We start from the raw sequence: 23,945 nt of genomic DNA, 5'->3' as shown, positions 1-23,945 counted from the left end.
CCGTACACCTCTGTGTACAGCAGTCCTCGATTTACGACCGCAGTTGAACCCAAAATTTTCCGTTGCTAAGCAAGGCGGTCGTTAACCGTGCTTTGCCCCATTTAATGACCTTTCTTGCCCCAGAGTTGTTAAGCGAACGACTGCAGTTGTTAAGTTAGTCACTGGGTGGTTAAACGAACCTGACTTTGCCCATCCGAAGGTCGCAAAAGCGGATCGTGTGACCCCAGGCGGGCCGCCGCAGCCTGTCACGAATGCATGCCAGTGGCCAAGCACCTGGATTTTGATCACGAGACCCTGGGATGCCGCAAGGGTCGTAAGTGCGAAAAATGGTTCATAAGTCACTCTTCTCAGTGCCGTTGTAACTTTGAACGGTCACTAAACAAATGGTTGTAAGGCCTACCTGTATTTCACCTGCCAGTGGACTTTTTTTTTTCTTGCACCAGCTGAATTCTTTGTTGTCTACAGGTTTATTGTGGCAATAGGGGTGTGTTAGTCCCAAGTTCATAGTATCTCCTGTCGCTCGATTCTGCCCAACATGGCTACAACGATGAGTAACTTTTAACAAGGGGCTGAATTAGAAGACCTCCAAGGTCCCTTCCAGCTTCTATTCTATTCTATTCTATTCTATTCTATTCTATTCTATTCTATTCTATTCTATTCTATTCTATTCTATTCTATTCTATTCTATTCTATTCATTTTCTACTCTACTTTATTCTAGTTCTTACTTCTGTTCTGTTCTGTTCTAGTCTAGTCTAGTCCAGTCTAGTCTAGTCTAGTCTATTCTATTCATTTTCTACTCTACTTTATTCTAGTTCTTATTTCTGTTCTGTTCTGTTCTGTTTTGTTCTATTCTATTCTATTCTATTCTATTCTATTCTATTCTATTCTATTCTATTCTATTCTATTCTATTCTATTCTATTCTATTCTAGTCATTTTCTACTCTATTCTAGTCCTTATTTCTATTCTATTCTATTCTATTCTATTCTATTCTATTCTATTCTATTCTATTCTATTCTATTCTATTCTATTCTATTCCATTCCATTCCATTCCATTCCATTCCATTCCATTCCAGTCTATTCTGCACGCTCCCTTCCAACTCCGCGATTCTGTAATTTAGTATAAAGTGGCAAGAAGCCTCGATAAAATGGTGGAAGTTTAGTTTTCAGAGTCGTTTCCTGTAAAGGATTGGATGCAGGAACAATGGAATAGTTTGGCTGCTGTCGGAGGAAACAAAAGGGTAAAATACAGATAGTTGTCAACTTAGAGCTGCTCATTTAGTGACCCTTCCAAGTTACAATAGCACTGGGGAAAAAAGTGACCTGTGACCGTTTTTCACACTTAACGACCGTTGCAGCATCCCCGTGTTCACGTGAGCAAAATTCAGACGCTTGGCAACTGACTCGTATTTATGACGGGGCGCAGTGTCCCCGGGGGTGTCACATGATCCCCTTTTGCGACCTTCTAACGAGCCAAGTCAACGGGGGGAAGCCCGATTCGCTTAGCAAGCGCGTTCCTAACTTAACACCTGCAGTGATTCGCTTAACAACTATGGCAAGAAAGGTTCATAAAATGGGGCAAAACTCACTTGAGACCAGTAGTGGGTTCCTCCCGATTCAGCCCGGTTCCACCGAACTGGTAGTGGTGATGATATGATGTCACAGAACTGGTTCTGCCCCCCCCCGCCCCTGCCCCCTGCCCCTCCCCCGCATTATTCTTACCTTTTATTTGGCCCCACCCCCAATCTATTGCTGCCTCCTGAGTCCCAGCTGATCGGCTAGAAGGAAAAAAACTGTTTAAACTCTTGCCGCAGGGCTTCAAAGGGCCGCCCTACAGCTGATCAGTGTTAAAAGGCAGTGTGGTGGTAGACCGGTGCCTCCAAAAACAAATGAGTAGACCAGTACCTGCAAAAAAACGCTCTCTACATGAGGCTCCCCTTGAGGTGCACTCGGAGGCTCCAACTGGCGCAGAGTGCGGCCGCACGGGTGGTTATGGGAGCGACGTGGAGTTCCCATGTAACACCTCTCCTGCGCGAGCTGCACTGGCTCCCGGTGGTCTTCCGGGTGCGCTTCAAGGTTCTGGTTATCACCTTTAAAGCGCTTCATGGCTCAGGACCTGGTTACTTACAGGACCGCTTGCTACCACCAATAGCCTCCCACCGACCAGTACGCTCCCATAGAGAGGGGCTCCTCCAGGTGCCGTCGGCCAAACAATGTCGACTGGCGGCCCCCAGGGGGAGAGCCTTCTCTGTGGGGGCACCTACGATCTGGAACGAGCTCCCCCCGGAGATACGGAGGATCCCGGATCTGCGCACCTTCCGCCGCGCGCTTAAGACTTTTCTATTTCATCAAGCTGGCCTGGCCTAAATCTTCCCCCTTTTAATGTGGAAATTTTAAATTAATTTTAATTATAGGGTTATGGGTAAGGCGTTTTAAATTTTGGATTTAATTTTGTTTTAAATGTATTTTAATGTTTATATTGAATGTTTTTTTTAATCTTGGCTGTTCACCGCCCCGAGTTCTTCGGCAGCGGGGGCGGTATAAAAATTTAATAAATAAATAAATAAATAAAATAAAAATAAATGAGTAGACCGGTACAGTTCTGCAAGCAGTTAAAAGCCTGGTAGACCAGTACCTCTGCTAAATCCTAAAGAATTGTCACATGACCATTAAGCCACGCCCACAGAACCGGTAGTAAAAAAATTTAGAGTCCGCCCCTGCTTGAGACACGTCTCACTTAGCAGTGGAAACGTTGGGCTCCATTGCGACCGTACCTTGGAGCCTTGGCAAAATTGTCTGCGCAAACACAAAAGCCATTCCTTTCCTCTCCGAATTAAATATCTGTAATTCACTTAGAGCACAGCGGTGTTGCGGCCAAGCTGGCTTCCCAAAACAAAGAACGGCGCAGAATATAAAATAATATCGGCATATTATCACACTTACAGGCCATAGAATGGAAAACGTTGGTAGAGTTCCCAGCGTTCTCAGAAGCAATCTTGGCCAGCTTCAAAGAGATCTGAGTCAATTTTAGATGGATGGGCTCCAGTCTGGAACAAATCGCCGATTCCATCCGAAAGGGATCAAATTTGGAAAGTCAGCTCGATTCAGCTTGTCAACGTTGCGTTTCAGGAAGGAACCTCAGTTTGGGAAGTGGATTTGTAAATTGGATCACGGGGCGTTATTGAATCAAACATCCGAATAAAAGCTTTGCGTACTACTATAGCTGACCTGAAGCAAAGTTTGTTTGTTTTTTAATCCAGTGCCTTCTTTTTCAGAAAGTAGTGATTGACAATCTGTTGCTTGATGCCATTTAAATCAGAAAATAAATAAATAAATATCCAACGGCTTTAGAGTTGTTTCACACCGGGCATCAAATCCTGGGGTGGGTTCTACTTACCTTTACTACCAGTTCGCATCATGCCCACGCGATGCTTCTGCGAAGGCACAGATTACTCTTAGAATTTAGAATAACAGAGTTGGAAGGGAGCTTGGAGGTCTTCTAGTCCAACCCCTTGCTTAGGAGGAAACCCTACACCACTTCAGACAAATGCTTATCCAACATCTTCTTAAAAATTTCCAGTGTTGGAGCATCCACAACTTCTGGAGGCAAGTTGTTCCACTGATGAATTGTTCTAACTGTCTGGAAATTTCTCCTTAGTTCTAAATTGCTTCTCTCCTGGATTAGTTTCCACCCATTGCTTCTTGTTCTACCCTCAGGTGCTTTGGAGAATAGCTTGACTCCTTCTTCTTTGTGGAAGCCCCTGAGATATTGGAAGGCTGCTATCATGTCTCCCCTAGTCCTTCTTTTCATTAAACCAGACATTCCCAGTTCCTGCAACCGTTCTTCATACGTTTTAGCCTCCAGTCCCCTAATCCTCTTTGTTGCTCTTCTCTGCACTCTTTCTAGAGTCTCCACATCTTTTTTACATCGTGGCGACCAAAACTGGATGCCGTATTCCAAGTGTGGCCTTGTTACCAAGGCCTTATAAAGTGGTATTAACACTTCGCGTGATCTTGATTCTATCCCTCTGTTTATGCAGCCCGGAACTGTGTTGGCTTTTTTGGCAGCTGCTGATCAGAAGTGACCGGATGTCACTTCTGATGACATCCAGCTCAGTGAGTGGAGCCTCCCGCCAGTTTTACTACCAGTTCGTGCGAACCGGTCCGAAGCGGGGGCAACCCACCACTGATCAAATCCCAATTCCCTGTTACGTTGTGTCTGTTTGACCAAGCACTACAAGCCTATACCTGGCATCCCCCGTTCACTTTAACCTACAGTGGGTTTCACATTATTATGTTACTACCGGTTCGCCCCACGTGCGCACACTCTCGCTTTGTGTGTGTGCGCGCCTGGTTCATGCCTGCGCCTGCCTTCTGTACATGCCCCAGCCTTCCGTGTATGTGCTTTGCTCGCATGTGCACCTTTCATGCATGCGCCCGGCCTAAAAAACGTACCTAAATAGGATGGCATAGAGCTGGGGAGGGGGGGCAGGGCCACCCACAATTTCCTCTCTCATTTTGGCGATGCGTTTCTTCTTCTTTTTCGGTGCTAAGTCAACGTTCGTCCCGTCCTGTTTTATTTCACTGCGACCCAGTCCCAATTCTCTTTTGTCTTCAGAAATGAAAGTGAGATCCAAGTGCCTCTTGAAGTAGCAATGAATATCCCTTTATGAATATGCATTAGTCCAGGGAAAGTTTTAATAACCTTTATTATTATTATTTATTGGGCTTTCTGAAGAAAAGTGTGGATTGAGGCCCTTTTTTTTTTTTTGAGCATTCTAATTACTCACCCCATTAAAAGGGAGAATCAGAGAAACAGGCTAACAGTAGACACATCCCTCTTGTCATTTTCAGTTGAGTCAGTCATACCGTTTCCCCAAAAATAAGACCCTGTCTTATATTTTTTTGAACCCCGAAATAAGTGCTTGGCCTTATTTTCGGGAGGTCTTATTATTTTGGGGCGCGTGGAGCAAGACGGGGCTCCTCTTGCCGTCTTACCTGATTTCCAGCTCTGCGTTTAAATATTTTCGGGGAGGGCTTATTTTCGGGGGGAGGTTTATTTTAGCGCATGCGCTCAAAAGCCCGATTGGGCTTATTATCAGGGGATGTCTTATTTTCGGGGAAACAGGGTAGTAGGGCTACCGTTTCAGTGCAGCAGATTGAATGACTGCTATACAGTTAGTCTTCGACTTACGACCACAACGGAGCCCCAAATTTCTCTTGCTAAGCGAAACATTTGTTAAGTGGATTCCACCACCCCCCGTTTTATGACCTTTCTTTCACACAGCTGTTAAGTCAGTCACTGCCATTGTTCAGTTAGTAACACGGTCGTTAAGTGAATGTGGCTCCCCCTTGGACTTTGCATGTAAGAAGGTCACAAAAGGGGATCACATGACCCCGGGACACTACAACCGTCGTAAGTATGAACCAGTGGCCAAGAGTGTGAATTTGCATCACATGACCATGGGGATTGCTGCAATGGTCGTAAGTGTGAAAAACTGTCCCAAGTCACTTGTTTTTAGTACCGTTGTAACCTTGAATGGTCACTAAATGAATTGTAGTAAGGAGACGGATGCCTGTATTACAATAGATTATTGTAGTTTATTTGCTGTCTATTTATTGTCCAGAGTATTGAAGCTCAGAAATTCTAGTTGGAAATTACCGTATTTTTCGGACTATAAGACACACCTAAATTTAGAAGAGGAAAACAACAAAAAAAAGTTTTTGGCCTACCTTTTTTCGGCCCTTTTCCAGTCTTTTTTTTCAGCCTGTTTCCGGGGCTTTTTTCGGCTCATTTTCAAGACTTTTTTGGCCCATTTTTTAGGCTTTTTTAAGGCCCGTTTTCAGGGCTTTTTTGGCCTGTTTCCGAGGCTTTTAGGGGCCATTTCAAGGCTTATTTGGGGCCATTTCCCCGAGGCTTTTTTTGGCCCATTTTAGGGGCTTTTTTCAGCCTGTTTTTGAGGCTTTTTTCAGCCCGTTTTTGGGGCTTTTTTGCCCTGTTTTCGAGGCTTTCTGGGGCCAATTTCAAAGCTTTTTGGGGCCATTTCCCGAGGCTTTTTTTGGCCCATTTTAGGGCTTTTTTGGCCTGTTTTTGAGGCTTTTTTCAGCTGGTTTTGGGGGCTTTTTTTGCCCTGTTTTTGAGGCTTTTGGGGCCAATTTCAAGGCTTTTTGGGGCCATTTTCGAGGCTTTTTTTCGCCCATTTTAGGGGCTTTTTTGGGCCATTTTCAAGACTTTTTAGCCCATTTTTTAGGCTTTTTAGCCAGTTTTTGAGGCTTTTGGGGGGCTGTTTTTGAGGCTTTTTTGGCCCATTTTTTCTGAAAAAACAGGCTGAAAAAAGCCCCCAAAAGAGGCCGAAAAAACCCTTGAAAACAGCCCCCCAAAGCCTCAAAAATGGGCAAAGAAAGCCCCAAAAACGGTCCGCAAAAAAAACTCAAAAATGGGCTGAAAAAAGCCTTGAAAACAGGCCTGGAAAAGCCCCCAAAGCGGGGTGAGCGGAGGCCAAAAAAAAAGGCAGGCAGGTGGGCGGGGCTTCGGCAATATTCAGTCTATAAGACGCACAGACATTTTCGCCCCCTTTTGGGAGACAAAAAAGTACGACTTATAGTCCAAAAAACACGGTACATAGTTGGAAGCTTGCCGTACTTAGAAAAGTCCTTCAGTTGTGCTACATACCATATAAGGACAGTGGGTCCCTATCCATGTAGAACTATCCACGCGTAGGATTTTAATTCTCTCTGTGATTTCTTTTCGATAGACAATGCAATGCAGCCTTCCATTCCTCAACGTTCATTATTACACGGGAACAAAGGTGCACGGTGTTTTCACACTCGACTTTTGAGAGCCACGCCTTGGGCTTTAAGGAAGCCTCAGGTTGGCCAGAAAAAAATAATCATCTTACTTTATATACCTTAAAGCGGAATTAAAATTATACATTGATGATTACACTCTAAACGTAAATCGAATAATGAAACTTTTCGGTTTCGTCATGCTTGAGACCTCTGCAGCTGCATCAAAAGCTTTGCAGAGTCTCGGGATAAAATGCAAGTTTATGGATTTCTCCAACTTGGCCAAAAGAAAACGGTGCCTCCCAAAGGAAAACAAAACCCATTTATTGATTTAAAAGGCCTCTGGCAAGTTCTACCAAGAAGCGTAGCTAAAAACAAGATGTGAGATTTCCAGTACCATGGAAAGCTCCCTCTGAACAGCTTCTGCTTACAAATGCTGGAAGGGACTAGTTCAAATCCTTTCAGCCTTCCCTTTGACCCAACTCTAGATGAGAATGAATCATAGAAGGCCAAGGTTCTGCGATGGTGGTCAGATTTTTTCCCCTCTTCCTTCATGGGATAAGTCCCCAGTGCTTCTGGACAGAGGGTAAAGAAAAAATAATAATCTTACTGATTTACGGAGGGTAATTGGTTATCAAATCAAATCAAATCTTCATTGTCATGTGTACAATGAAATTGAATGAGCCTAAACTCCAACCCCGAAACATAGAATACATCTCAATAACTCAATAAATAAAAGAAAAAGAAATCCCTAAACCCAGGTAAGTAATAATTAGCATAAATTCCCATATACGTATATGTAAGATAAAAGTAAAGGTTCCCCTCGCACATATGTACTAGTCGTTCCCGACTCTAGGGAGCAGTGTTCATCTCCGTTTCAAAGCCGAAGAGCCAGCGCTGTCCGAAGACGTCTCCGTGGTCATGTGGCCGGCATGACTCAACGCCAAAGGCGCACGGAACGCTGTTCCCTTCCCACCAAAAGTGGTCCCTATTTTTCTACTTGCATTTTTTACCTGCTTTCGAACTGCTAGGTTGGCAGAAGCTGGGACAAGTCATGGGAACTCACCCCGTTATGCGGTGCTAGGGATTCAAACTGCTGAACTGCCAACCTTTTGATCAACAAGCTCAGTGTCTTAGCCACTGAGCCACCATGTCCCTTCTATAAACATATGTATATAACATTATATTATATTACACCGTTATGAACATGTTGCACTTGCCCTGCAAATCTATCCTATTAAACCTAATTGTGGTCTTATGTTGTGTTCAGAAGTCTGACGGCCCACGGATAAAAGCTATTTTTCATCCTGTTCGTTCGGCTGACTAGCCTTCTACATCTCCTGCCCGATGGTAGGACAGTAAAGAAATGCTGACCAGGATGTGAATCAACCACAAATTTACAGGACATACATGTCCCCCTTTTGTGCTTTCTGAGATTTTGCAATGGCCAAAGGATGAAGAGAGAGAGAGAGAGAGAGAGAGAGAGAGAGAGAGAGAGAGAGGGAGGGAGGAAGGGAGGGGAAGGGGGAGAGAGAGAGTGACTTTTTAAAAAAGTTATTTAAATCTAAGTTTGGCGGAAAAAATTTCAAAGACTTAATGCTCAGATTTTGAGCAAACATAACAAAGCATGCAAAATAGCATGTTCTATTAAATATTCACCTAGGTCAGTGATGGCTAACCTTTTTGCCATCGCGTGCCAAGAGGGGGGTCGTGTGTGCACTTGCCCACACCCATAATTCTATGCACCCCGCTCCAGCACATGCGTGCACGACCCCACCCCCACTCCTGGCACGCAATGGCCCCGGTAGGCCTGTTTTTCTCTCTCACCTGCCTCCAGAGTCTCTCTAGGAGTCTGGGGAGGGCGAAAATGGCCTCCCCCCTCCGGAGGCTCTGGAGGCTGGGGACAGCAAAAAACATCACTTCCTATCCTGAAGTTGGGAAACGGGTCGTTTCTGGCTTCCGGAGGGCCTCTGAGGGAGTGGGGAAGGCTGTTTTCGCCCTCCCCAGATGCATAGAGAGGCTCTATGCTAGAGCAGGGGGCTGGACTAGAAGACCTCCAAGGTCCCTTCTGTTCTGATTCTGAATCCTGGAAAAGGGGTTTCTCCACTTCAAAAAATCCCAACCCCCACCATCCCCGTAGCTGATATTTCATGAATATGCTTATTTTCTTTATTGATTTCATATTTATACTCTTAGTTTTTCTACCACACCGTGTGGCTGGCTGAGAGCATCTGTCTTGTGCTGCATCATTTAGCATAGGCGTGGGCCACTATGACAACTTTTAAGATCCGTGGACTTCAACTCCCAGAATTCCTGAGCCAGCCATGCTGGCTTAGGAATTCTGGGAGTTGAAGTCCACGAGTCATACTGTTGCCATAGTTACCCATCTCTCCTTTAGCAGGTAGCGCTTTGTTTACAACCCCACTGAGTGATGGTGCCTCATCGCTCTCATCCATGTGCTTCAAAAATTCTTTCCCCCTCCTCCTTATTTATCATGGCTTTTTTAAGGGAGAGGCTTTTGAGGTGAGGGAGATCGGCTTTAAGAGTTTTTCAGCCTCGGAAACGGCAGAGAAGTCTAAAAAGCACAGAGCATGGAAAAATCAAAATCAGCGAACAGAAATTGTGCATCTTCCCTTCGAGCGAAGCCGGGATGGGAAAAAGGATAAGGGGACAGAGACTCTGCACTTTTTTCCCCATGCCATTCTCCTTACATAAAATGCTTCCTGAAGATTTTAAGCTGGGTTGGCACGCTCAGGTTTGTGACACCTATCTTTCCAGAGCTAAGTTTATTACCTTTCTAAATCTGCCTTGCAAATGAGAACAAAACTGCTTTCTTCATTTGCAGTTGGGAAGTGGCGTGAAGCGTGAGGACCCAGATTGTGGGGGGCAATAAGCTTGACTTTGTATAAAATATACAAAAAGTATGAAGGCTGTTGCTTAACGCATTGTAAGCCGCCCTGAGTCTCCGGAGAAGGGCGGCCTATAAAAATAAATAAAATAAATAAAAAATAAAATAATAAATAAGCTCAGTCGAGGAACACCTTACTTCTAACATGTCAACAGAATCAAGTTTTGGCCTTTGGAGACCTGACTGGTAAAAACGCATAGAATTGGCTTGCCAGTTGCCCAGTGGCAGGTAGGACAGCGCTCCAGAGGGTCAACGTCATTGCCCAGAGGATCTCTGGTTGCCCCCTCCCCTCTTTGGAAGAGCTTTATAGCCCCCAATGCCTTAAGAAAGTTCAAAACATTCTTAAAGATACATTTCATCCTTTTTTTTTATTTTTATTAATTATTACCATCTGGCAGACGGTACAGGACAAATAGGCTGAAAAACAGCTTCTATCCCAGGGCAATAACCATATTGAACTCTACGGTATAGTGCAGGGGTCAGCAACCTGCGGCTCTGGAGCCGCATGTGGCTCTTTCATCCCTCTGCTGCGGCTCCCTGTTGCTCGTCAGCTCCACAATTGATTGGGCTTTCGGTTAGGACAGGTAGAGGAAAATTCTATGCCTCTGTTTATACTGTACAACCCAGTATTGTGTTCATGTTTTTTGGCTGTCACCGCACACTGCTGGCTCTTGGGCCATTCAGGGCCCAGGAAATCAGCATGTAAAGATGGAACTAGGTTTATTTTTAAATAGGTTCTGAGTTGGTACTTTTCTCTCACACATGGGGAATGTCTTTCAAATGGTCTTTTTTTTGGGGGTGGTGGTGGTGGTAATAGATAGTTTCCTGGGATCTCACTATTGTATTGCACCAATCGTGCTAATCGAGGTATTTCTTATCTTCTTAATCTCATCCAGGATCTCTTAATAGGTAAAACGTTTCTAATTAACTAATGCTAATTAGAAAAATGTTTTACCTATTAAGAGATTCTGGATAGGGACTTTCGCCCTGTGGTTTTACAGCTTATTAATAGGTACATTGAATTTGTCTAGAATTGCTGGGTCACTGAGCTTCTCGAGAAGGAGCTCCCCATCCAGTGGTGAAATCCAATTTTTTTTTACTACCGGTTCTGTGGGCGTGGCGTTGCTTGGTAGGCGTTGCTTGGTGGGCATGGCAGGAGAAGGATACTGCAAAATCTCCATTCCCTCCCGACTCCTGGGGAAGGATACTGCAAAATCTCCATTTCCTCCCCACTCCAGGGGAAGGATACTGCAAAATCTCCATTTCCTCCCCACTCCTGGGGGAAGGATACTGCAAAATCCCCATTCCCTCCCCACTCCAGGGGAAGGATACTGCAAAATCCCCATTCCCTCCCCACTCCAGGGGAAGGATACTGCAAAATCCCCATTCCCTCCCCACTCCTGGGGGAAGGATACTGCAAAATCTCCATTCCCTCCCCACTCCTGGGGGAAGGATACTGCAAAATCTCCATTTCCTCCCCACTCCTGGGGGAAGGATACTGCAAAATCCCCATTCCCTCCCCACTCCAGGGGAAGGATACTGCAAAATCTCCATTTCCTCCCCACTCCTGGGGGAAGGATACTGCAAAATCCCCATTCCCTCCCCACTCCAGGGGAAGGATACTGCAAAATCTCCATTTCCTCCCCACTCCTGGCGGAAGGATACTGCAAAATCCCCATTCCTTCCCCACTCCTGGGGGAAGGATACTGCAAAATCTTAGTGGTTAGGACTGGTTAAACAAACCAAATCGACCAAAACAAAATTCTCTACACCAGGGGGGGTTGGACTAGAAGACCTCCAAGGTCCCTTCCAATTCTTGTTATTCTGTCTCTCAAGCCCTGGTTTAAAAAAAACCCTGCCCTCCAGAGCAAGAGGCCCAGCGAATAGAAGGGAGCATTAGTTTTCACAGAAGCCAACTCCACCCCATCCGGCCAACTCTACAGGCAAACAAGCCGTCATTAAACTTTCAAGCAGCACAACTCGGTTCAGCCAGAGGAGCTCTCCAAGGTAGTTTGATTTTCCATCCAGCCGAATCTGTTATTTACATCTGCAGTCGTGTGCTGGGGAGCGTGTGACCTGTCCGTCTCAGGTGTTCTATCAACAGCATCTCTCTCTCTCTTTTTTATTTTTTCCATTCCCCCTCCTCCCTCCCTCCTGCTATTCTTCCTTCTCTCTCTCTCTCTGTCTTTCTTTTTGTTTACTTTTTTCATTCCCCCTCTTCCCTCCCTCCTGCTATTCCCCCCCCTCTCTTTCTTTTTGTTTACTTTTTTCATTCCCCCTCTTCCCTCCCTCCTGCTATTCCCCCCTCTCTCTGTCTCTCTCTCTTCTTTACTTTTTCCATTCCCCCTCCTCCCTCCCTCCTGCTATTCTTCCTTCTCTCTCTCTCTCTCTGTCTTTCTTTTTGTTTACTTTTTCCATTCCGCCTCCTCCCTCCCTCCTGCTATTCCCCCCCTCTCTTTCTTTTTGTTTACTTTTTTCATTCCCCCTCTTCCCTCCCTCCTGCTATTCCCCCCTCTCTCTGTCTCTCTCTCTTCTTTACTTTTTCCATCCCCCTCCTCCCTCCCTCCTGCTATTCTTCCTTCTTTCTCTCTCTCTGTCTTTCTTTTTGTTTACTTTTTTCATTCCCCCTCCTCCCTCCCTCCTGCTATTCCCCCCCTCTCTCTTTCTTTTTGTTTACTTTTTTCATTCCCCCTCTTCCCTCCCTCCTAGTATTCCCCCCTCTCTCTGTCTCTCTCTCTCTCTTTTTTACTTTTTCCATTCCCCCTCCTCCCTCCCTCCTGCTATTCTTCTCTCTCTCTCTCTCTCTCTCTCTCTCTCTCTCTCTCTCTCTCTCTCTCTCTCTCTCTCTCTCTCTCTCTCTCTCTCTCTCTCTCTCAGTCTTTGTTTTGGTGAGATCTTAATCTCCTGGCAGGGCAGAGCAGGGGAGCCGTTTCCAGCCGGGCTGACGTCAGTGTGGCTCCATCAATTAGCCGGCACTAGGCACTGGGGAAGAGGTGCAGCTGTCGCCCTTCTCCCTGGCGATGAGGTTTCTTACCACGCCAGGTTGGCTTCGCTTCAGGGAATTTACTCGAGGTGGCCCTGAGAAGCTGAGCAGCCACGGCACCTGGCGTTAGCCCTCTCCCTCTCCCTCCCCAGGTGGAAGCACCTTGTCTCCAAGTTCAAGGGATCAGGTGTGCTGGCTCCTCTGTGGGAACCCAAGGCAATCTAGGCATGCAAAGAATATCCCTTAGGCCTGAAGGTGTCACCTGTGGTTGTGAACCAAACACCACAGTAGAAGGGAACGATTGTGGAGAAAGCAGGGGTGAAATCCAGCAGGTTCTGACAGGTTCTGGAGAACCAGTAGTGGAAATTTTGAGTAGTTCGGAGAACCGGCAGATACCACCTCTGGCTGGCCCCAGAGTGGGGTGGGAATGGAGATTTTGCAATGTCCTTCCCCCTGGAGTGGGGAGGGAATGGAGATTTTGCAGTATCCTTTCCCCTGGAGTGGGGAGGGAATGGGGATTTTGCAGTATCCTTCCTCTGGAGTGGGGTGGGAATGGGGATTTTGCAATATCCTTCCCCCAGGAGTGGGGAGGGAATGGAGATTTTGCAGTATCCTTCTCCCAGGAGTGGGGAGGGAATGGGGATTTTGCAATAGCCTTCCCCTGGAGTGGGGAGGGAATGGGGCTTTTGCAGTATCCTTCCCCTGCCACGCCCACCAAACCACACCACACCCACCAAGCCATGCCCACAGAACCGGTAGTAAAATAAAATAATTTGAATTTCACCACTGATCCAAAGGTGCTTTTTTCAAGAGGCAACTGGACTTTCTTGTTTTTACTTTTGAAGACGTTTCGCTTCTCATCCAAGAAGCTTCTTCAGCTCTGTCAGGATAGTGGGGAATGGATTTATATTGACTGAGATTCTCTACAGACTGTTAGCTTTACAATTTGGGATGGACATCCTTTTGAATGGTGTGGGCGTAGGAATGGATTTCCAGAAGAAAAATTTTTTGCAGACTATAGGAACCAGGAACACGAGTGACCCTGAGGACACAGATAAACCTCGAAGTGCTTCAACGACCTTTTTTAAAATTATTATTATTATTTATTTTGATTTATATGCCGCCCTTCTCCGGCGACTCGGGGCGGCTTACAAGGCATTAAGCAATAGCTTTCATAATTTTGTATATTTTTATACAAAGTCATCTTATTGCCCCCACAAACCGGGTCCTCATTTTACCTACCTTAGAAAGGATGGAAGGCTGAGTCAACCTTGAGCCTGGTAAGAATTGAACTCGCAGTAATTGCAGGCAGCTGGAAGCTAAATACTACCTTTAACAGTAGCATTAGTCTGCTGAGCCACTCAGACCTTCTAAAAGGATGCAAAGGACCAGCTATCTGCAAGGCATATCAATCCTTCCATTCCCCCACCGTCCATCAGTCAGAGCTGAAGAAGCTTCTGGGATGAGAAGCGAAACGACTTCAAAGAAAAACCAGAAAGTCCAGTTGCCTCTTGAAAAAAGCATATTTTGGAGAAGTTCCATGGTAGCTTTGGTGATTATTCAGGTGGCCTGCTTTTCTGGGGTGGAGGTACGTCACATAACATGTGGAATCACAAGATTGGATTCACACAGCAGCATGCTAAATATTTGGGGGAAAGCTAGAGAGAGCTTACAATTTACGACCGCCATGCGGCCCAAAATCTATATCACAAAGTGAGACAAGTGAATTTTGCCTCGTTTTATGACTTTTCTAACCACAGTTGTTAAAGCGAATCGCTACAGCTGTTAAGTGAGTCACAGGGTTTTGTTGTGGCTCCGTTACCTGAGCCTGTGTCATCGGCAGGAGAGGACTCCGAGAGTGAAGGGGAGGAGTTGGCAAGGCCTCCCTCTCCAGGACCCTCCTCTCTGGCAATGCCTTCGGTGTCCGCCGAAGGGCAAGAGATAGGCCCGGGGCCAAGCACGTCCACGCAGCCACAGGTGGACAGTGATGAGGGAAATGAGTCTTGGCTGGATCCTCGGCAGCGTCGCAGAGATAAGCGCGTGCAACAGAAGAAAAGGCGTGCCCAAGATTAGGCTGAGTCACTGGACCACACCCCACAGGGTATAAAAGGGGGTGAGGTGGCCATTCAGACTCTGTGACGGACAAAACTAACTACTATCGAGTCACATTGCATCTTTGGAAACAACATTATCGGCCTTGGATTTATTTTATGAACTGGACAATGCTTGAACTGTGTGTATTTTGTTTATGAGTAAAGTTCTTGGCAAGCAGCTACTGGGTTGCTGCCAAGCTTCTTATCGGAAGAATTGGTTGTCTGCCAGTTTATTTAACCCCCAGCTGTCTGTTTGTGTGCGTGTGTGAGACGGGGACAGAACAGGTTACTAAGCAAACCTGGCTTCCCCATTGACTTTGCTTATCAGAAGGGGGAATCACGTGACCCTGGGACGCTGCATAAAATCGTCATAAGTACGAGTCAGTTGCCAAGCGCCTGAATTTTAATACACGTGACCAAGGAGACGCTGCAACGGTCCTAAGTGGGAAAAACGGTCATAAGTCACTTTTTTTTCCAGTACTTCGGTCACTAAATGAACTGTTGTAAGTCGAGGACTACCTGTATTGGCAATTCTGCCTCTTTTTAAGGTCCATGGGGCATGGACCACAAGACACAGTGGTAGAATACCCTCCCTCTACAAATACAGATGTCCTCCTCCTTTTTATATCTCAAAAATCAAACCAAAAGCAGAAATCGGACTTCGCTACTGGCCCTCAGCTGTTTTTAGAGGCTTTGTTTATATGGTTTTTTTATCTAGCATTACCTTTTCCTTAAAAGGGACATGGTGGCTCAGTGGCTAAGAGGCTGAGCTTGTCGATCGAAAGGTCGGCAGTTCAGCGGTTCGAATCCCTAGTGCCGCGTAACGGGGTGAGCTCCCGTGACTTGTCCCAGCTTCTGCCAACCTAGCAGTTCGAAAGCAGGTGAAAAATGCAAGTAGAAAAATAGGGACCACCTTTGGTGGGAAGGGAACAGCGTTCTGTGCGCCTTTGGTGTTGAGTCATGCTGGCCACATGACCACGGAGACGTCTTCGGACAGCGCTGGCTCTTCGGCTTTGAAACGGAGATGAGCACCGCCCCCTAGAGTCAGGAACGACTGGCACGCATGTTCGAGGGGAACCTTTACCTTTTCCTTAAATATTTCTTTAACCTGCTGCTATTTTTAAAAGGTCCATTTCCTCATCTCGGAAAGCCCCTCTGGTTTTATTTAATGGGTAGTTGCTACTTTCGCGTCGTTTTCATTACTTGTAGGCTTTATTTTTATATGGTTTTCTTTTATGTTGTGTTGTTTTCCCAGTTGTTGTAAACGATCCTGGGAGAATAATTCCGCTTGAACGGTGGCTTAAAAGCTCCTCATAAAACAACGCCTGTTCGTTGTGAAACATCCATTCCAGGATCAGAGGTGGAAGAAGATGGCCGAGCACAAGATAACGGAGAATAACATCCTCATTTTTCAGCCCTGCTTATGGGTTACTCCAGTGGTGAAATCCAAATTTTTTTTACTACCTGTTCTGTGGGTGTGGCGTGGTGGGCGTGGTGTGGTATGGTGGGTGTGGCAGGGGAAAGATACTGCAAAATCTCCATTCCCACCCCACTCCAGGGGAAGGATACTGCAAAATCCTCATTCCCACCCCATTCTGGGCCAGCTAGAGGTGGCATTTGCCGGTTCTCTGAACTACTCAAACTTTCCACTACCGGTTCTCTGAACTGCTCAAATTTTCTACTACTTCAGAACCTGTCAGAACCTGCTGGATTTCTCCCCTGGGTTACCCAGAGATTTTGGTTGGGCAAATGAAACTTCCTCCAATTTCTTCCAATCTAAACAGGGTTGTACGATTCTCAGTCCTCCTCACCTATATTTATCTTTCCCCCCACCCCTTTCAATCCCATCGCGGTGACGATGCTTCAGCATCACATGCTCGACACACCGTAGTCATGCCATGGTGCAATTAGGTAATTTTAGACTCGGGAACTGATTATCTTATGCCCTCCGTTTCTCCGGAGACGTTAATTATTCCGAGGCATATTTATTTCTCCTCCGAACAAATAGGATTCAATCTAGGTCAGTTGCCGGGACCAGAGGTTTTGTCTTCTGAGCTTTTGGACTCGTGCTGGAGCCCATCCTCATGGAACCTCACTACAGAGGTGAAATCCAACAGGTTCTGATAGGTTCTGGAGAACCAGTAGCGGAAATTTTGAGCAGTTTGGAGAACTGGCAAATACCACCTCTGACTGGCCCCAGGAATGGGGTAGGAATGGAGATTTTGCAATATCCTTCCCCCAGGAGTGGGGAGGGAATGGAGATTTTGCAGTATCCTTCCCCTGGAGTGGGGTGGGAATGGGGATTTTGCAATATCCTTCCCCCAGGAGTGGGGAGGGAATGGGGATTTTGCAGTATCCTTCCCCTGCCATGCCCACCAAGCAACACCATGCCCACCAAGCCACGCGCACAGAACTGGTATTAAAAAAAAATTGCATTTCACCACTTCCTCACTAGTCTAGTGACGAGAAGGACCAGGGGTGACAGGACAGCGGTCTTCCAGTATTTGAGGGGCTGTCACAGAGAAGAGGGGGACAACCTATATTCCAAAGCACCCAAAGGCCAGACGAGGAACAACGGATGGAGACTGTTCAAGGAGAGATTCAACCTGGAAATAAGGAGAAATTTTCTGACAATGGGAGCAATCAACCAGTGGAACAACTTGCCTTCAGAAGTTGTGGGTGCTTCATCGCTGGAGGCGTTCAAGAAGAGACTGGACAGCCACTTGGTCAGAAATGGTGCAGGGTCTCCCGCTTGAGAAGGGGGTCAGACTAGATGACTTACAAGATCTCTATTCTAAGTTAAATTCTAAGTTAAACTTCTCTCTAGCAGAAGTGTGCTTTGGGCTATTCTATGCATAGTATTTGATATTAAGTGTGTTGGCCGAGCAGGGACAAAAATAGCTAAGGAAATGATTGAAGCCTGGGAAACAGGACCCTTGTCAGTCAACAGAAGGGCTGATTTACCAGCTGCTTATCAGGTACTTAGGAACCCTTAGAAACACAAGGAAACAACAGCCAATGACTTAATAGCTGGCCATCAACACCCCAATCAGCAAATAAAAAGCTACACATACAACCAGGCCCCACATAAGCACTATGCATAGAGTAGCCTGAAGCACACATTCTTCTAGAGAAAAGTTTCCTCAATAGTTGCACGCCGCTGTAGCAAATTGTTCTAAAGGGTATTCCCCTTAAATTTTTTTTTTTGGGGGGGTCCAACTTCAGCTGTAAATCTTTTCTTACCCAGACGACACACCACTCAGCATTTCTCTACTCCTGCACAAACTTATGGTTCTGGCTGTTCCCCGGCTTCATGGCAGCCATTTTGACTGCCACTGCTTCTAGTCTTCGGATAAGGGGATTTTCTGAGTCAGGGAGGGGAGATGCGGCTCCCCTCGATCTGCAAGGCGGTCCCCCTTTGCTTCACCACTCTCCAAGGTGGCTATGGCTTCTAGTGAAGCCCCCGACAGGGAGAGCTCGGAACGGACCCGTGGAGGTTGCAGATCTGGCAGCAAAAGCTCAACCCGAAGTCGAGAGAAGTTTCCTGAGGATGGGCTCCAACACGAGTCCGAAAGCTCGGAAGACTAAAATTCTGGTCCCAATGACTGACCCAGATTGGATCCTGCAACATTATCCTGGGATATGTATATTTGATAAGCCGCCTGGGAAAAGCCAAAGGAAATCATCAAAACCATAAAAAAAAAGCAAAAGTTAGAATATTTCGGACACCCGGCAAAATACGGCATCCTTCACTTAATTCTCTCCAAGGAAAGACTGAAGGCAAACGAGGTCCAGGCAGAAGAACATAGTGAAACTCCATTAAATTAAATGTTTGTTTGCTATAATTTTATATCGGCACCAAAACAATTCATAATCCATTCCCTTAACCAAATAACCAGTCTCATTTTGCAAACTGCCTTGTGAAGGCCATTTACCTTGAAAAAATGGGATAGATCTATTGAAAAAAAATTATATTTATAAACCTCCTCTTTACTTTGCTGGTGAAGTGTGATAAGCAGATTGTGTGAACAGGGCTTAGGTATCTGATGGAGGACGACTGTCAGGTGCGTGAAAAAAACAACCTCTCGCTAAATATAAATGGAAACAGAATTGAGAAAGCTGATAAATAAGACAAATGGAAATTAAATTTACAAGGCCTCCGTTCTCATTGTGACCCTTTGCAGGCAACTGCATACCCACTGATGCATAATTTGGAGTCTGTTAACCTCCATGCCCTGCCTAATTTTGTCATTTTCTAAAGACTTATTTTAATTTAAAAGAAATAATTGGGAAGCTAGCACGGAGCCAAGCAAACCGCCAGCCTCAAGCATAATTTTTTTTATTTCTCATTATGTTTCCAGAGTGTGCTTTTATATTTTGTACACATTTTTTAAAAATGATACTGATAAGTGTGCAATTTAGAATAGAAGTTTTTATAGAATAGAATAGAATAGAATAGAATAGAATAGAATAGAATAGAATAGAATAGAATAGAATAGAATAGAATAGAATTCTTTATTGGCCAAGTGTGATTGGACACACAAGGAATTTATCTTTGGCTCATATGCTCTTAGTGTACATAAAAAGAAAAGATACATTCGTCAAGAATCATAAGGTACAACACTTAATGTTAGTCATAGGGTACAAATAAGCAATCGAATCATGCAAGGAAACAATCAATATAAATCAGATACCAGCAACAAAGTTAGAGTCATGCAGTCATAAGTGGGAGGAGATGGGTGATAGGAACGATGAGAAGATTAATAGTAATGCAGGCTTAGTGAATAGTTTGACAGTGTTGAGGGAATTATTTGTTTAGCAGAGTGATGGTGTTCGGGGGAAAAAACTGTCCTTGTGTCTAGTTGTTCTGGTGTGCAGTGCCCTATAGCCTCGTTTTGAGGGTAGGAGTTGAAACAGTTTATGTCCAGGATGCGAGAGGTCTGTAAATATTTTCACAGCCCTCTTTTGGACTCCTCAGTATACAGGTCCTCCATGGAAGGCAGGTTGGTAGCCATTGTTTTTTCTGCAGTTCTGCATTCAGTTGTGCTTACACGTATGTCCAGCACTTTCACCTATCAGGGAAGAGGCATGAACTGAATTGGATACCCGGTTTGGTGTAGTGGCGAAGGTGCGAGCCTAGAAGCCAGGTGACTGTGAGTTCTAGTCCCGCCTTAGCTACGAATGGTGGCTGGGTGCCAATCCCTCCCTCTCGGTCCAACCCAACTCATGGGGTTGTTGTGGGAAAAATAGGAAGAAGGACTGTTGTGTATCTTTGCTGCTTTGAGTAATGTATAAAGTCCCGTATTTTTCAGAGTATAAGATGCACCGAAGTATAAGACACACCTTAGTTTTTGGGGAGGAAAATAGGGGGGAAAAATCTGCCTACTAGGTATTCATCTGGCTAGTCCTTAGCCTGGTTAGCTTCAGCACATTAGTTCGCTGGCTGGTTTAGAGGTTGGGGCTGGTTGAGGCTGAAAAACAGCTTCAAAAGCACAGCTGATCGTCGGAGGGAGCTCCAGTGATTAAAGCAGGCAAAGCGCGGAAGGGGTAAGAGAAGGCAGCAGCTGTTCCGGGTAGCCATTTTGGACTCCACGCGTAGCGTTTTCAGCCTCCAAACATGATGGGGTGAGCTCCTGTTCTTGCCCCAGCTCCTTCCAACCTAGCAGTTCAAAAGCATGCAAGCGTGAGTAGATCAATAGGTACCACTTCGGTGGGAAGGTAACAGCATTCCGTGCACCTTTGGCATATAGTCATGCTGTCCACATGGTGTTGTGGCCCGTCAGCAGCCTGTGCAGATTGTAGCTGATTCCGACAACGAGGAGGCTGGTGTGGTGCTGCGCCAGCAGCCTGTGCAGCTGGCGCTCGAGTCGGACAGTGAGGAGGCTGGAGAAGATGTGGTGCCAGAGGCGGGGATTTAGCCAGGGCCTTCAGAACCTCCAGAAGCTCCTTTAAGTGAAGAGGACGAAGTGGAGGAGCCTCTTCTCAATGCACAGGTGCGCAGAGCTGCCAAAAGGCAGGAGTGGTTACTCAGGAGGAGGTCTCCTCGAGAGTAAGGCTTGGGGCTAATTGGCCACTCCCTTAGCCTATTTAAGGAGGAACGCCGATTGCAGCAAGTTGTAAGGAATAACTTTAGTTCACTCTCCTTCACGTCTGGATTCTCTGCAAAATTGCTTCTGGGCTTTCTGCCAACTCTAGTAAGACTGTGATTACCTTATCTCAGAATTCTTATAGGCTGTTAAGACAGTTTATTAACAGCCTTTGGTTGAAAAAGACTGAGTTATTTGAGTAAAATAAGCTTTGTATAGAGTTTGTGTGTGCTGCGTTCTTTGGGGTCCGTAGCTGGGGCAGAACACATGGCCACGGAAGCATCTTCAACAATGCTGACACCCTCGGCTAAGAAACGGAGGTGAGCAGCGCCCCCTAGAGTCTGAACCGACTGGACAGGGGAAACTTTTACCTTTATATATTTCTACAGTTGCACTAATACACACATTCAATGTTGGCTGCCCACATAGGAGACAGCGAGAGGAAAACATAGGAAACGTGTGCTTAAATCAGCAAAATAGGAAAGACATTAAAAGGAAAATGCACGTTAATTGGGGTTCCTTGAATACCATCTTGAAAATATATCAATTGAAAATAAATACAACAATGGAGAGGGAATAGAGAGAGGAGTAGAGAGACAAGATAGGAAGAGGGGAGAAAGGAGAGAGAGGGATAGAAGAAAGGGGAAAGGAGAGGAAGAAAAGGAGGGGAAATAAGAGTGAGAGAGAGGGTTAGAAAGAGAGGAAGAGTGGAGGAGTAGGGGAAAGGAAGAGGAAGTAGAGAAGGGAAGGGGAGGAGGAAAGAAAAAAGTAGAAAAGGATAGAAGAAGGAAGGAAAAGAGGGGAGAAAGAAGAGAGGGATAGAAGAAAGGGGAGTGGAAGAAAAGGAGGGGAAATAAAAGTAGGAGAGGGTTGGAAAGGGAGGAAGAGAGGAGGAGTAGGGGAAAGGAAGAGGAAGTAGTGAAGGGGAAGGGGAGGAGGAAAGAAGAAAGTAGAAAAGGATAGAAGAAGGGAGGGAAGGGAAAGGAGAAAGGAGAGAGAGGGATAGAAGAAATTGGAAAGGAGAGGAAGAAAGGAAGGAAATAAGAGTAGGAGAGGGTTAGAAAGGGAGGAAGAGGGGAGGAGTAGGGGAAAGGAAGAGGAAATAGTGAAGGGGAAAGAGAGGAGGAAAGAAGAAAGTGTAGAAAAGGATAGAAGAAGGGAGGGAAGGGAAAGAGAGGAGAAAGGAGAGGAAGGGTCGTTGAGAAAGAAGGGGGACGGATGTTTTTTTTTTAATTTGATTTATATGCCGCCCTTCTCCGGAGACTCAGGGCGGCTTACAATGTGCTCAGCAATAGCCTTCATCCTTTTGTATATTTATACAAAGTCAGCTTATTGCCCCCACAAACTGAGTCCTCAATTTACCTACCTTAGAAAGGATGGAAGGCTGAGTCAACCTTGAGCCTGGTGAGATTCGAACTTACAGTAATTGCAGACAGCTGGTGTTAATCACAATGCTATCAGTCTGCTGAGCCACCAGAATGGTAGAAGAGCAACGTCGAGTACAATGATCTAATACGAAGGTTAAAAGATAATATGTATGAGAAGTAGATTGTTCATTTATGTATGTTTATGAGAAATAAAAATAAAATAAAATTTTTTAAAAGAGGAAACGTGTGCTTGGGGTGGCAGGGAATCGCCTTCGTTCATCGTGGCTTCTCCCCTAACTTCTCTCTCCTTCTCTTTTCAGAGTAAGCTGGTGAAATACTTCAGCCGTCAGCTCTCCTGCAAAAGGAAAGTGTCCCTGCAGGAGAGGAACGCCAAGCTGGAAGGTTTCCCGCAGCTCTGGCACTGGTTTCGAATTGTCAACATCCGCAAGGAGGTCATGGAGGTGAGCGAGGCCTTGGACGGCAGCAGTTACTGGTTCCTGTTTCCCTCCACATCGTTACTTCCTGTTGCTCTTCTTCCATCCCATTCCCCCATCAGTCCATCCTTACCAGACTTCCCGGGAGCTGCTGACTAGGGTTGTAATTCTCTCCTCCGGTTGCACTTAATTGGGGTCTTTGGCGCTCTCTGAGCTTGGTTGTTTTCTTTGCAGATGTTCCTTTATCCAACTAGGTAGCTGACCAGCGCTTGTTACCTAGTTGGGCAATGAAATGAGCCGAGTGTGGCGCAGTGTTTAGAGTGCAGTACTGCAGCTACTTCAGCTGACTGCTAGTTCAGCAGATCAGCGGATCAAATCTCACCGGCTCAGGGTTGACTCAGCCTTCCATCCTTCCGAGGTGGGTAAAATGAGGACCCAGATCATTGGGGGCAATATGCTAGTTAGTATACTGTCTATTGGTGTAAACCGCCCAGAGTCCTCGGAGAGTGGGCGGCATAGAAATATGACTAATAAAATAAAAAATAAATAAAAAATAAACGTCTGCAAGAAAACCACCAAGCTCAGAAACCATCAAGGACCCCACAGCCCTTCCTCCTCCTCCTCCTCCTCCTCCTCCTCCTCCTCCTCCTCCTCCTCCTCCTCCTCCTCCTCCCTGCAACTCCATTCTCTTCTAACACTGATAATTTATTCATTCATTCATTCATTCATTCATTCATTCATTCATTCATTTATTATTTTATTTTATTTTATTTTATTTTATTTTATTTTATTTTATTTTATTTTATTTTATTTTATTTTATTTTATTTTATTTTAATTTGATTTATATGTCGCCCTTCTCTGGAGACTCAGGGCGGCTTACAATGTGCTCAGCAATAGCCTTCATCCTTTTGTATATTTATACAAAGTCAGCTTATTGCCCCCACAAACTGGGTCCTCATTTCACCTACCTTAGAAAGGATGGAAGGCTGAGTCAACCTTGAGCCTTGGAGAGATTCGAACCAGCAGTAAATTGCAGGCAGCTGTGTTAATAACAGGGTGCTTAGACCACTGTACCAGCAAGGCTCTATGATGTTACCTAGTTAAATGTTTCATTACCTAGTTAGGTAATGAAACATCTGTAAGAAAACAACCAAGCTCCAAGAGCACCAGGGGACTCCTCATTTCCACTTTGAGCTACAAATCTTCTCCTTTATTGGTTAGAATGTTCCTTCTGGTAGTGCAAATCCCAGAATATTCGGAGCGTGGGAAACATACCTTCCCAGAAATC

At 45.6% G+C, this 23,945-nt stretch overlaps 1 protein-coding gene across 2 annotated transcripts in view; it reads left to right on the top strand.

Annotated features, from left to right (window-relative positions):
* KSR2 (kinase suppressor of ras 2) overlaps window positions 1-23,945 on the top strand; it is a 187,356-nt gene that overhangs the window by 3,715 nt on the left and 159,696 nt on the right. For both annotated transcript variants that reach the window (XM_087880196.1, XM_087880197.1), the window contains exon 2: window positions 22,543-22,683. In XM_087880196.1, the coding sequence (XP_087736322.1) occupies window positions 22,543-22,683 (141 nt within the window). The remainder of the gene's footprint in view (window positions 1-22,542; window positions 22,684-23,945) is intronic.

Source organism: Pantherophis guttatus, chromosome 17 (genome assembly GCF_059756535.1).
Source record: "Pantherophis guttatus breed Tessera chromosome 17, ASM5975653v1, whole genome shotgun sequence".
Classification (NCBI taxonomy): Eukaryota; Metazoa; Chordata; class Lepidosauria; order Squamata; family Colubridae; genus Pantherophis; species Pantherophis guttatus.
The sequence above is the reverse complement of the archived record's forward strand: the minus strand, read 5'-3'. Positions and strand labels throughout refer to the sequence as shown.